Consider the following 14,243-nt stretch of genomic DNA (forward strand, 5'->3'; position numbering starts at 1 on the left):
CTCAAAGATTGCTGGTAGTTTTGATGCTGAAGCTGCAAATGGCTGGTATGTGGTTACATCTCCTAAAAATAACTTAGTGAGAGACTTCTAAAAGACTTTCTTAAAGGGGAAGTAAAATTCAAGATTTAGTTGAGATGTCATTGGTTTATGTCTAAATGTTTACGTTTCTTTAAATAGGCACACCAAGTGGTATTTTAAAGTAAAAATCTTTATGCAAATTAAGATAGTTTTTATTTAAATATTTATACTTTTATTTTAATAAAGAGTTTATTTTATAGGGAAACTTCCTAGAGAGGAAACTAATTGCAGGACTCCCCTCTGTCTTTTTTTCTGGTGCCGTTATGAGCCGCACACGATACCTGGGAAGAGCTAATTGAACTTGTGGAGTGTGTTCCCTGGGATTTCAATTCTGATTCCGTAAGAGCATACACCCTACCCCGAGTATGTGCCTTCCCATACAGGAAGTGAGAGACGGAAGTCCTGTTGTTTCCTTTTCTCCTGTTCTAAGAAATCTCCTAAGGACTGCATCATAGTTATTTTCATCTGCCCCGGTCCTTTCCACTCCAGAGAGTCAAAGGCAGCTTCAAGGCCTGTGCCTGGATGGCCCGTGGTTCAGTAGGCTCCATCAGGGACAGACTTCATGTGGTATTCTGGCTCTTCCTGTGGGAGCGCTTCCTATTCCGTGAAAGTTGAAGAAGTGGTGGAAATAACCCTGGCCTTTCCAGACTGATAACGAGCCTGAGAGTCAGAAACTGGGCTCCCATCCAGTGACTCGGAGCCAATAATGGATTTTAAAGCTATCAGAAAACTGGATACTGGCCTTGGTAGGGGTGGGGGTGATTTGATACACAGAACAGCTTTGTCTCCCAGGGAGTTGTGGTCTGTCCAGGTCATCTGGGGACTTGAGGTGGAGGATGCCAGTCCCGCCTTCCTAATGGAGCTGTCCTTGCTTGGCCTCCCCCAGAGTGGGTGTTAGCAGATGGCCTTTGCTGTTGGCCATTTTCATCATATTCTAGGATGAAAGTGGCCTTGAGTTTGCACTGTAGGCTGGAAACATTTTACCAAGGAAATCACGTGTGTTTAAATCTCACGTTTGCCACTTTTTAGCTCTGTGACCTTGGGCATGCATGTCTTTTGGCTTCTTTTCAGCCTCAATCCCTCATCTATAAAATGGTGATAGTTTGTAAAACTGTGAGGATTAAATAAGATTATAAATGTAAAGCATTCATTTCAGTTAATCTGCGATCACCTACAGTGGAATTCAAGGCTCCCCGCTGCCTTCAATTTTTTTTCACACCTCCCTTTCTCAGCTCTTTTGCACCCTCACTCCTTTGTGAGAAGTAAATAGGGCTGGAGACACTGAGGGATGCACATAGCTCAGTCTGGGCTCCTTCTCAGTGCTCAATGTTCCAGAAGCCCCCAGATGCTACTGATTTTCCCCTCCATGTTCTTGTCTTTTGCCCAGGCCTCACTTATGACCTCCTGTCCCTTCAGCATCTCTTTGCTGTATTTGTACCTTGGAGACAGCTCAGGGGGTTGGGCACTGCATGTCTGAGCCTGGACTGTGCAGCCCCTGTGCTCTCTGCTCATCTTCCTGATAGTCCACGTTCTTCCCCTAGGCAGGGGGGAGGCCCAAAGCTCAGAGGGGAGAAGAGGCCATTCTGCTCCATGGGAAACGGATTTCTTCCCTTTTCTTCTGGTTATTCTGTGTGATAACCTTGGGTTCCAGGAAAGGATGGGCAACTCCACCCTATTATGAGAGGAAAAGATGGGCACCTCTACCCTATTATGAGAGCTGTGTATGTGTGTAGGGGGCAGGGGGCAGGGGGCAAGAGGCAAGGCAGGCAGGCTGTGGTAAGGATTAGGAAGTAAATCTCCCCCAACCACTGACGTAGGGAAGACCACCTTGGGAGCTAGGGAACTTGGGAGCTTTGAAGCAATAGGAAGCATGGTGGAAGCCGAACAGTTGCCTGAGTGGAGGCACTATGAAAGCTACGTACAGAATCTATGGTTGGGGCCATCCAAGGAATCGATGTATGGAAGGAAGCACAGAGTTTAGAGATGAAGGTTCCCATGACAGGTAGGACTACTGGGAAAGGTTGGAGAAGAAGGGCCTAAAACTTAGGAGGAACCTCCAACCTTAGGGACAGTTTGGGTTCTCCAAAGTTCCATTTGAATTCTGTTCCCTGAACTAGCATTCTAACTTGCCCCGATTTATTCTTCCCATCTGATCTGCCATCACTCCATCAAGCTTGTCATGCAAACAAGGCCATTTGTAGAACATTACTGAGTCTCATAGTAGAGTGTTAGGGTGCTTGGTGGCACAGGCTCTTTGAAGAGGGCCTCCTTCCCTGAAGCCCTAATGCAGGGAGCTTCCCTTGCAGAATATTGCTGAGAGCAAGGCCTGGAATGACCCCTCCAGTGTGCAGCATGACCACTTTGCCGCTGAGCTGTATTCAGCTGAGTCGGGTGGTTGGTGAGTCCTGCTTTTGCACGCCCTCTGGGTTGTACACAACCACAAGGTGAGGCATCTGTCTGTAGGTGCTGTTGTCACCACAACCAGAGCTATCAACTGCCTTCATTATCTAGGAAAATTGAATAAAGAAGGCAAAGAACCTTGGGTTCCCAAAGCCTACTCTGGGCTCTTGGGTTCTTCCCGTGGCTCTGCAGGAACAGAAGGACAGAACGGATTTGTGGAGTGATGGCCCTAACATTTATTCTCAGGTGGTGAGCAGGAGGGGTGAGGTGTAGATACACTTTCTTTCTTACCCATGGAGTCTTCCTGAAGATAGGACCATTGTTCCTCGTGTGAATCAAGGCCCCTGAAGATTCATCAACCCTCCAGCTCTTAGGAAACACTCTCTAGGACTGTTTAAAGGACCCTGACCAGAGAAGCTCCCACACTCCTTGTATTCGCTCTGATTGTGCTGTGGGGGAGGAAGGAGGTACACAGAGCAGCGCGAGGGTGGGGGGGCAGGGGAGGCTCTGAATCCCACAGCCTGCTAAGGGTGAGGGGTTCCCCAAATGCTCATGCCTTCCCTCCTTCCGCTCCCTCCCCTCCCAGTGCACCAGTCTCTGATTGGGCCAGTCCCTCCTCAGAGTTCAGTGGCATCCAGTCCAAGGACAGAACTGCAAGGGTATGGACACAAAACACCAAACAAGTTAGGGGTGGGCTCCTGGCCAGGGCGGGGAGGGACACTCCTTTGGCCAGGGCTGTTTCTGGCTTCTCAGCCTCCAGGGTCTGGGTGCTGAGCAGTGGGGGGTGCTGGGGTCTCTGGGGCAGCTTCACCCCCTTCTCCCCAGGGTCGTACAGGAGCACAGGCACAGGGGTAGGGCTTATGGGCAGCCGAGGGCAGAGCTCACGGGGAGACTGGAGAGTGGATGGCAGTTTCATTAAAGCGAAGTGAGAGCTGCCTCTGGCGCCTGTGGGAGGAGCAGGGAGTGGAGGGGCCTCCAGGAAAGGGCTGCGGCTGGCAGGTCCAGCACAGAGCACAGTGTGCTCAGCTGCATCCTCTGACCACTTCCCCACCCGCACGCCTCTGGCACACTGCAGCTGGGGACCCACATTTGTGCTTGATCAGGGCTTCGGAGGAGGGTGGTAGCAGAGGCGCTCAGGGGCTGTCCTGGAGGCGGCCGGTTCTGGGGTCCTCTGCAAAGTATCCATCGTCTCTGGAGAGCCAGAATGCACCTCTCCGCGGCCCTCCCCACCCACAGTTGGGGATCCTTAGACGTGAGTCTGCATCCGCCGCTGCAGGGGCCGGCTGGGGTCGGAGTTCTGGGAAGAGGACTGGGAGTGGTGGGAAGAGGAGGCGGAAGCCTTGCTGGCCTTGTCGAACTGCACGTAGCCATCCTGCTTGCCGCTGCTGCTGACGCTGCTGTCGCACTGCGTGTCCAGGAAGGAGCTGCTGTCGCTGAGGGAGCCTCTCTGGAACTCCCGCTCGCAGAGCTCGATGGACGAACTGCCCATGCCCAGCACGAACCTCTGCCCGTAGTCGTAGAGGCGGCCTTGGCCACTCAGGGTGCTGTAGATGTTGGTGAAGGACATGCCTGTGGGCACCCGCTGCTTGCCTGCGGGACGGAGGTCCGGCTGACAGCTGGAGAGCGAGATGGTGGGGGTCGAGTGGTGCTCTTTGAAGGTGTTGACACTGTAGTAGCCATTGGTGGGGTCCTGGGAGCAAGAGTAAGAGCAGGGTCACTGGCAGACGGAGCCTGCTCTGAGCCGGCTGGGGCTTCCTAGGCTGAGCCAGGCCTGCCTCACACAGGAAGGGATGAGCACAGACAGCTGGGGAGAAATGGGGTGGGGCTGGTGGGGACACTGAGGAGAGAGGGCTGGCAGGTGTTGAGGTGGCAGCAAGGCGAGCAGGTGCTGAAGGGAGGGAAACGGGGGCTCGCCACTGGGCATGTTTCTTCATGTAAGGGCAGTGCGAAGTCACTGGAGAGCCAGGCTCCAATTGTTTTCTGTTTTTGTCCAGAACATGGAAACAATTTTAAAATTGATTTGTGAGGAGGCTGTAGGAGGAGAGAAGTGCCGGCCCTCCACCTGCCCTCTCTCACTCCTTAGTGTGGGGGTGAGAGGGCAGTGCCTTCGGCAGGGGAGTGTCCCACCTTAGGGAGAGGACAGCGCCTGTCCCCAAAGTGGCCTCTGGCCTTTCTTTTTGGCTTGCTGCCAGCATTTGTCTGGCTCTGAGTCTTGGTCCTCAGAGCTGAAGACCAGATTCTCATCTCATACCCTGCGGCTGTTCTTACCTTCAGGTTCTGAAACTCCTTCTCCTCCTCTTTGAGGACCTCCAGCTGCTTCAGCACTGAGTCTTGTTGGAATTCTCCCCGGTCCATCTGCAACCCAAAAATGGCTGCTCAGTGGATAGGAGGTGGGCTAAACATCCACTTCCCCAAGGAAAGGATGGCAAAATGAACTCAAAAGAGGCTTGCCATCTCTGCCTCCGCTCCCCCCACCTCTCACTTCTGGCCCAGGGGAGGCAGGTGAAGGAGTCAGGAGAGTTCCTGGACCCCTGGGGCAGGTCGCCAAGACCACACTTTCTTCCCTTGGGCTAGAGTATCACCTCCAGAGATCTCACCTGGCTGATTCAATCCAATTCACTGAGCATTTACTGAATTTCAGGTCCCTCACTGTGCCAAGGGTCAGGCATACACAGATTAAGACACAGCTGTGCCCATAGGGAGCAGGCCCTGTAGTTAAATAATTATAGCACCTAGACCACAGGGCACAGGGTGGGGCCCCAGCAGGGCAGTGTTAGGCTTAACTAAGCCTTAAAAAGGAATCACAACCCGTGAGATGCTACACCTGTTATTCAGAGGGATGACATAGATGTACTAAAAGTTATCTTCCTTAACAGAGGCCAAAAAGCCCGAGGGCAAGGATCATTTGTTTCTCTTTCAGTCCCCAGCACACTTGGAACTGTGCCTTGTGTTTTGAGGTCATGAACCAAAATGCTTCTGGAATGGAACCATATTTGTGTTTTATTAATTCTCGGATTCACTGGTGCCCAGCTCAGGGCCTGATATACAAGTAGGGCTGTCACAAATGTTATATTTATGTTGGACAAATGAATCAAGTGTCAGAGCTCTGAATTACTGAAAATTAAGATAATAATTAGACCGAAGGTGAAAAATGAAGCACGCTCAGCACGCAGCGGGTAGGTTAATCTGAATGACCACAGTGACGGTACCCTGTGGCACGTCAGGCGCTTCCCGGGATCGCTTCTGCACATAACTCCATCTAGGCCACGTTCCCACCCACCCTCTGAGCTGGGGTGTTTCTTCTCCCTGTGACTCACTTTCCTGGTCTCTCTGGAGCCCCAGGGAACCAGCCAGTGCTCCCACACTGTTACCTCCTCACTACTGCTGCTTTTTTCATTTTCCAGTAAAAGCTCTGGCTCTATCTGGATTGGAGTTCTTTTCCATCAGATTCAACTTCTAAGCCTGCCTCTCCCTGAGGTGAGGGCCGTCTGGGGCAAGGGGCTGAAGGGAGTGGGGGACTGAAGACCTCCCCAAGGGGAGGCTTGGCCACAGAGCCCTCAGCAGGTCCCTCTGCTGGAGATGTGTTTGGCCCACTGTTCTTAATTGACTACTGAGTGACCTCCCCTCTTTCCTGAGGGTTTGGATGGGGCTGGGGTGGGGGTGGGGGGGTGAGTGGAGACAGTCTGAGGCAATCAGAATGTTCCATTGGGAGGGACTTCAAGGTCTCATCTGGGACGAAGGACTGGCCTGGGTGCCTCCTCATCGCAAAAAGCTCATCTACAGAGATGTCCATTCCTTCTCAGGGCTAGGCTGTGGTCTCCTCCCTTGTAAGACCAAACACTCTACTGTGCTGGGCACTTTATTAGCCCAGGGAAGCAGACACGTGTAGATGCAGGAACAGGACCTCTGGGCTAACTGGGGAGGCTGACAGGTCATTAGAGCAATGCACTATAAAAGAGGAGCATTTCTTCCTGCTTTTTCTCCCCCCCCCCCCCACCCCCAGTACATAGTTGTATATTTTTTTGGTTGTGGGTCCTTCCAGTTGTGGTATGTGGGATGCTGCCTCAGCGTGGCCTGACAAGTGGTGCCATGTCCACACCCAGGATCTGAACCAGCGAGACCCGGGGCCACCGCAACGGAGCGTGAGAACGTAACCACTTGGCCACGAGGCATTTTAAGTAGCACAGAAAGAGGATCATATTTGCATTTTTGAAGGATCCTTTTTGTGCGACTCCGGAGGGGGACTGAGTGAAGTGGTCAAAGACTAGGATGGTAAGACCACTTAGGAGGCTGCTGTAAGAGTCGGGGCAGCAAGGATGAGGCCGGAACTGAAGTGTAACAGTGGAGTAGAGGTAAGGGCACAAACGTGAGAAACTTCTTGAAGTGGAATTGACAGGACCTGAAAATCAATTGGATAGAAAAAGAGCGGCAGAGGAAACTGAGTTCAGTTCAATAAACATTGGTGAGCATCCACCAGGGACAGTGTAAGGCGCGGAGACACAGGGTGAACGAGGCAGCTTGCTCACCATCTAGTGGAGACGGATCAGGAAAGAGGTGACTGCAGAGCAATGCAAACGGGTAACCTTTCTGGAGCACTCACTGTGTTCCATGGGCTCGGGGCTCTGTAGGCATTACCCATTTATCCCCCCAAGGCCTTGTGTACTCTTAGTTTCATCCCCATCTCAGAGATGAGGAGACTGAGGCACAGAGAAGTCCATGCTCGTTATCCCTTGCTTGCTGCTGTTTCTCCAACATATGACAACCATGGCATAGCAGGCACTAGAATGTTGTAGCACAGTGTTCTGGTTTCTGCTTGGACAGCTGGCTACATTACAGTCCATCCAGTGTGGATCAGGAAGAGGAGGGGCAGGGTGGGGTTGCTGGAGAAGTTATGAGTTTATTTCTGGGAAGCGATCCACTTCCCAAAGAGGAATCCATGCTGTTTGCAGACCGTTCTTGGGGTGGGGTGGGGCAGGGTACGCACTGAACATCTGTAATATTGACGTGTGTCTGTGTGTAGAATTGCTACGTGACAACAGATTACGGCAATTTATGCGTCTGTCTTCTCTTCCTACTGAACAGCCAGGTTCTTTGAGAGCAGGGACTGCATCTTGGATGTCTCTGAGTCTCCTAGAACACCAAGTGCAGTACAGTAGACACACAATAAATCCCTGTTGGCTGAGAGGACGTGCCTGGCCTATTATGGGGGTGAGGGCGCATCTTGTTGAAGCTCTGCTTCTCGGGAGCACCTAGGGCATCAGGAAGGCTCCAGTCCCAGGACCTTCAGGGCACAGAGGTTGGGGTGGGGTGGGGATAAGACGGCACTCTCACCATCAGCTGCTTGATGGTGGGGTGTTCCTCAGTCTCCCGACCAGAGGCAGGCTCCTTGTGGACAATCTCCACTCGGATATCATTCTTGGCTGACACAACACCTTTGAGATCTGGACGTAAGATAGGAAAGTGTGGACGACAGATTCAGTTCTCATCCTCAGGCATTAGGGCCTGAGATGTCAAGCCCTGGCTGCCGCCGCCACCCCGAGTTTACCCTTCAGTGCCTGATCTCAGCAGCTTCATGGCCTCCTGCCAAGAGAACACCTGTGTGGACGTGCTATGGGCTGTTGGGGCCTCAGAGCTCTTTCTCCACTGGCTCCTGGCTGCATGCGCCTCAGCCTGTCACTGCTGCTCCCGTGCCTTGAGAAGCTGTCCTCAACCATTCATCCCCCTTACAGAGCTAGGTCCTTTTCATCCTACTAAATTCTCACCTCCTTCTAGAAGTCTTTTCTGACCTCCTCCACCTGGCTATGATCTCTCCATTCAGAGAATCACAAATCTTGCTGTTAGAAAGGACCTTAATGGTCAGCCTCCCACCCAAAACAGAAACATCCCTGACACTTGGTGGTCCAGCTCCTGCATCAATGCTTCCACAATGGAGACTTCACAATTTCTAGAGGAGACAGCCGATTTATAGTTGGAGAGCTCTGTTAGAAAATTCTTACCTAAATATGCTCTCCTGTAATTTCCACTGAGAGGGCAGTGAGGGAGGTCCTGAGACCACATTCTCTGGGGGCAGTCAAGGGAGCCAAGGCTGCTTAGCTTGGAGTGGAGGAAACGCAAGGGGAACACTCAGCTTTCTTCCAATACGGGAAGGCTGCCAAGTGGTGGAGGGAGCAGGTTTACCCTGATTATTCATCTTGTTACTTATGCTCATAGAATGTTGGATGTTTGAGCCAGTGGGGTCATAAAAGTCACCTCATCCAACCCCTTACTATTACACATGAAGAAGCTGAGGCCTGCAATAGAGTGGCTTGCCCAAGGTCCAGTGGCAGAAAAGGTTGGACTAGAAGACTGTGTCTCCATTGTTTTCACCTCTACTCTGCCTTCCCATTTTACAGTTCCATGCATCAGTCTATCACACCTAACATCAGGGCCATTCCCAGGATGGAAACTCCAGGCACACGCAATTCTTCAAGAGTGCATAAACACCAGAATTTTATTGCTAACGACTAAAGACCTTTAAAAGTCTACACAAAGCAATTCCTTGAATGCTTCCCCACCCCCACCATGTGTGGGTGTCCTGCTTTTCCGGTTAGACTAGCAGATCTTGGAGAATAAGGATCAAACCACCTCTTTCCCCCACTCCACCCCAGATTTCTGTACAGTTCCCATCAAGAGTGCTACACGTGGTCAATCTCAAGTGCTGGCTGACTGCCCTGTTGGTTGAAGTTCACTTAGTCCAGCTCAGCATCAGCTGAGTGCCCACTGTGTGCTGGCCACCACACGAAGCCACGCACAAATAGGATGTGTCGGACTGTCCCTGCCCCAGCGGCTCACAGCACTGTAAGGCCCCCTCTCATTGCACTCCTGCTTACTTGCTCTCTGGGGCAGTCTGAGCCTGGCCCTTTTCTCTGTCCCCCTCCCTGAGATCCCGGGTCTCCCTCCCGTACTTCTCTGGGAGCGAGCACAGCAGAAGGCCACGATGGTTGCCATAAGGACGAGGAAGGCCACACCAGCTCCTACAGCCACCCCGATGATGACGGCCATCGGCACAGACTCTGTGGGAGAGAAGCAAGCACAGCTGATGAAGGACCCGGGGCAGCTCACTCTCTCCCCAGGACCTCACCCAGTTCCCTCGGGTGTAGCCCTTGCCAAGCTGGGGCCAGATCACTGCACATGGGCCTCCTGGGGAATGCCTTGGGGGCTGGGCAGGCACTGGCAGAGTCCAGCAGAGGTCAGCTCAAGGGGGACAGGTGGTGGAGGAGAGGGTGGGAGGACCAGTGGTGGAGGGAGGGGGAGGCAAGCAGACACAGGGAGGGGAGGGCCAGGGGAGAGGGACACAGAGAGGAGAGGCGAGGCTGGATGTCTCTGGACAGAACACCCTCCAAGTCCCCTGGAGAAGGACTGGGCGGGGGACAGGGCACGAGGAGTCTCAGTCACAAAGGAAGGTGCTGGGGAGCTCTGATGAGTGTGAACAGACACATGTGAGAGGGAGGTGGGAAGAAGGCACTGCCCCAGCACCAGAAGGGGCTCTGAGGGGCTCAGGGAGAGTGCAGCAGCAGGCAGACAACTGTGTTGCCTCTGAGCTTGCTTCTACTGGGGAGGGCCCGTGTGGGGCCCACAAGGAGCTTGCTGAAGGAGCTGACCGGCTGGGCCTAGCTCCTTCCAGGGCAGTGTGCTGGGAGAGCTAGGGCAGAAGACCCCCACATCTTCCGCAAGGCCTTTGTCAGCCCTGTGGAGTCTGGCTTGCAATGTCCTGATTCTCTTTTCTGGGTTTCTCCTTGGCAGATGGGGCAATCGTCTCCTGTAGCGTCTCAAGACAGAGCAACTCATCCCAGGGAGCCTAATGACCACTTTGCTGCCAGGTGCCTGCAGAGGGAGGCACTGCCCAACAGCCTTGCCTCGGCCTGACAGTGAGATGACAGTTCCATGGGGAGCAGCAGGAGCCGGGGGAGGCAGCGAGTGAGAAAGCGTGGATTAGCATAGGTTACGCAGGCCACAGCACAGGCTGGGAGGCCTGGCATCCTGGGAAGCGATGGCCAAGCTGGTGATGATGTTGAGAAGCAGGGAGAGTCAGGGAGAGACTGGAAATAGAAGGGGGCCAGGCAAGCACGAGCTGATTCCCGACGGGAGAAGCCAGGGCTCCTAAGGGAAGGGGAGGGACGGACGGAGCAGGAGGAGCAGGACCAGTGTCCTGGGCTGCAAGGAGCTTGGGGGCTCTGGCGGCAGCGACATAGGAGACAGGTCTCTGGGGTCCCTAGACCCACGTTGGCTGGGAACTCCTCTCCCTGCTGCTCTGACTGCGCTAAACTCTCGAGACAGGGGGAGGGCAGAGAAGTTAGCGGCCTGCACAGGCCTCCCTACCCCCTTTTGGGTTCCCTCCCCCACTAGCCCAGAGGTCCCTTCCCCCCATCCCGGGGAGTTCTCATGTCTCCTTCGTACCTGCTTCCAGCCCGGCTCCCGACTTCATTTCCGAACCTGTTTGGAAATAAAGCAAGCGTCCACAGCCAGGGCCTGGCCGGCCAGGGTGGGGTGTGCCTGGGGGCCGGCCCTCTGGAGGGGGCTGGGGTGAGGGGGCTCCCTCCTCCATCATGTCTCTGGGACCACCCAACAGATGCAGGCTAGCCAAACTGAACTTGGCAGTTCGTTCAGACTGACTTAGAGACCCCAGGGGGGTAGGGACCAGAGAGAGAAGTCAAAGCTGGGGGTCTGGGGAGGTTGGGGTGAGAACACCACGGGGAGGGCACAGTGGGTGGGGGCACTGAGGGGAAGACATGGAGGGTAAGCAACAGGTGACTGGGAAGGTTTGGGATGATGTGTGGATGACATTATGCAAATTATGTGCAAAGCATTATGCAAAGCAGCACCTATTAGGGAAGAGGTGTTGGGATCCACAGGGTGGCCCTGAGGCCTGAGGGCCCAGCTGAGACCACCTGCTTGACCTAGAATCTCTGGCCAGGGCCTCACAGCCTGGGGGTGGGCCTTCATCTTGGAGGGTGCCAGAGACTGCCAGGGCCAAGGCCCCCTGGACTGCCCTGTCCACCATGGACTGACTCCTGCTGGCGAAAAGGATAAGACCTGCAGCCCATCTCAGGACCCAGTGGGCTGCCGGCTGTCTGCTGATCTTCTCTGATCCACCCCTATGCCCCTCCAAGACTCCCCACCCTCTGGTCTCTGTTGAGACCTTCAAGCAGAGACTGGAGTTCTTAGCATCTCCCTGACTAGGAGCTGACGGTCTGCACAAGGGGTCACAGTGGGGTGAACCCTCCACTTCCCTCCTCCTCCCTCTCACCCGCCCAGCAGCTCTGACCCTTCCGCCCAGCACTGCCCTTCTGACTGGTGTTTCCCTCAGAGCACAGTGGTCCATGTGTCTCCTACGTCCCCTGGGAAACTGTAGACGGTCTGAGCCCATCCCCCACACACCAGGGGTTGGGACAGCTCAAGCCCTACCTCGTAGCTCAGCATGGGCACCCTCCAGGGACTTTTGGTAGCTGGACTGGCTTGTTGTCTTAACTGGCTGGGCCAGGGTCCTCGCACGCCCATCCTGGTGTCTCCCGTTGAGGACACTCAGCAGATCACACACCCCTAAGGACACTAGGGAAATGCTGAGTGCACAGAAGCCGGGGACTTTAGAAGCTGTTGGAGGATTAGCTGGGCTGGCTCTTGTGGTCACCTTTCCCTGAAACATCACCCTGAAGGGCCACCACCCTGAGCAGTTTTCTTCCCTTCTCATTTCCTGGTGCAGGCTAGTGCCCCTTATCCTGGGAGGAACTGGGCACAGAAGGTCCGTGGACCTGCCCAAGGCTGTGTGGCAAGTTAGGTGGAGTGCTGTGACTTGTCCTCGGGCCCCAACCTGCCTGTAGCCTTGACTAGGCACTCCGTCCCCTCCTGACCCTGGAAGACCTTGCCTGGGGCCCTGCCCTAGGCGGGAGAGGGCCTGCTGGTCCCCTCGTCCCCTGGCGGCCCCCACCTTGCTCCTTGAGCCGGATGATCTCCGTGTCAGAGCCAAAGCTGTTCCAGGCGGTACAGTTGTAGATGGTCTGGAAGTCAGCCCGCACGATGTTGCTGATGGTCAGGGTGGAGATGACCCCCTCCTCGGTGCTCACCGTCTCTACCGTGTAGCGCCCAGACGTCCCTGACTCCAGCACATTCTCCTTCCAGGACCAGGCCTGTTCGAGGTGTGCAGAATTAGGAGGAGACCCCCACCAGAGCCACCTACACCAGGTGCCTCCCTGGCTCCAGGGCTGACACTGCCAGGCTCACATTCATGCTCACTGCCACGCAGCACCGGCATGTGTATGCACAGGTACACACACACGTCACAATACACAACACTGTGTACACACATAAAGACACATTATAACACATGCACACACACCACAAACACACATACACACACTCACAGATTGGACCACTTCAGAGGGTATTTCCATTGACAAGGTGGCCTTATGTAGCTCTGACTGGAACATTTTTCCAGCCCAACAGGGAACTCTGTGACAGCGATGGGAGCCCCTCCCTGGGCTGGCCTGTGCTGGCACCTGGGCACTGTGTTGCCACCTGGCAGGCAGAGGTTGAAGCCCAGCCCCAGAGTGACTGTCTAGTTTTGTTACTTTGTCCGTTTGTACAAAGGTATGTTCCGAGGGTTGTATTTGTGAAAATCTTAATCTATCTTAGTTATAAGGATGATAGTTTCGTTTTTCTCTGAGCCATTTCACGTGTGCTGTAAGCACCTCAACATGTGAGCACCTTACACACCCAGGCTCACAGTGTGTGTGAGGAGTTGCAATGTAGGTAGGTGCTTGGAGGGCACCGGTGAGCCGAAGGTAGTTTCTCAGACTTGGCACTACTTGATGTTCTGGATCATTCTTGGCTGGGGGGCTGTCCTGAACACTGCAGGTTGTTTAGCAGCATCCTTGGCTTCGACTCACTAGATGCCAGAGTATCCCTCCAGTTGCAACAACCAAAAATGTCTGCGCACATCGCCAAATGGCCCCTGGGGGCAAAATCACCCTGGTTGAGAACCACTGGCCTGGAGTTAGATATCTATGAAGAGTAAGATTGCATGAATATGCTCAAGAGTGAATGGAATATTCTACAATGTGTTGCACTTATCATTAAAAAAAATTAAAGAGTGAAGTGAATGGGGAGGCATAGGTATTAGTTCTACATGTAAATTCTTGCAATTTTCGTGTGATTCTTTGACAGCGAATGAACTGAATGCCTGAGAAAGTGTGTAGCAGTGGCGATGCTGTAACAACATCGTAGTGTACAGGATGACGGGGTTAGCGTGTTCAGCCTCAGTGTCTCAGCCCGGCATGCACACCCACAGGTTTTCAGCGTGTGCCCCCACACCCTCCCTGGCACCCTGCACTGTGAGAGGGTAGACCTGCCCTGTGAAGCCAGCCGGGCAGTCTGCCGGCAGGACTCTCCTAGGCATGGGGGCTTACTAAAAATAATATCTGCCCCCCAGTAATGCTAGAAAACACTCACCTCTCTTTGTTTTCATGCTTGGGCTTCCACCAGTCTCAGATGGACTTGGATGGAAGGCCCTTGCTTTTACAAATGCAGACACTGGGGAGGGCTAAGTGTGAAAACTCTGCCCATTGCCTTCGCTGCATTCCGGGGCTGAGAGTTTTGAGGAAGGGAGGGAGAGCAGAGTGCTATTTTTAGAGGGGAAGACTTGATAAATGGGGGAGGGCTCTCCATGGATGGCAAGGCAGCGGAGGCCCATAGAGGCGGACTCAGGGATGCGCAGAAAGGAGTTGCCAACT

The 14,243-nt window shown here is 53.8% G+C and overlaps 1 protein-coding gene across 1 annotated transcript in view; it reads right to left on the reverse strand.

Moving 5' to 3' along the window:
- Positions 1 to 248: 248 nt before the first annotated feature.
- Positions 249 to 14,243, reverse strand: part of KIRREL3 (kirre like nephrin family adhesion molecule 3) — a 528,138-nt gene continuing 514,143 nt past the window's right edge. Inside the window, exons 12-17 of the mRNA XM_046684618.1 lie at positions 12,443 to 12,641; positions 10,915 to 10,950; positions 9,423 to 9,530; positions 7,810 to 7,919; positions 4,747 to 4,833; positions 249 to 4,168 (exon numbers count right to left, since the gene is read on the reverse strand). Of these exons, the coding sequence (XP_046540574.1) occupies positions 3,725 to 4,168; positions 4,747 to 4,833; positions 7,810 to 7,919; positions 9,423 to 9,530; positions 10,915 to 10,950; positions 12,443 to 12,641 (984 nt within the window). The 3' untranslated portion in view covers positions 249 to 3,724. The remainder of the gene's footprint in view (positions 4,169 to 4,746; positions 4,834 to 7,809; positions 7,920 to 9,422; positions 9,531 to 10,914; positions 10,951 to 12,442; positions 12,642 to 14,243) is intronic.

Source organism: Equus quagga, chromosome 14 (genome assembly GCF_021613505.1).
Source record: "Equus quagga isolate Etosha38 chromosome 14, UCLA_HA_Equagga_1.0, whole genome shotgun sequence".
Classification (NCBI taxonomy): Eukaryota; Metazoa; Chordata; class Mammalia; order Perissodactyla; family Equidae; genus Equus; species Equus quagga.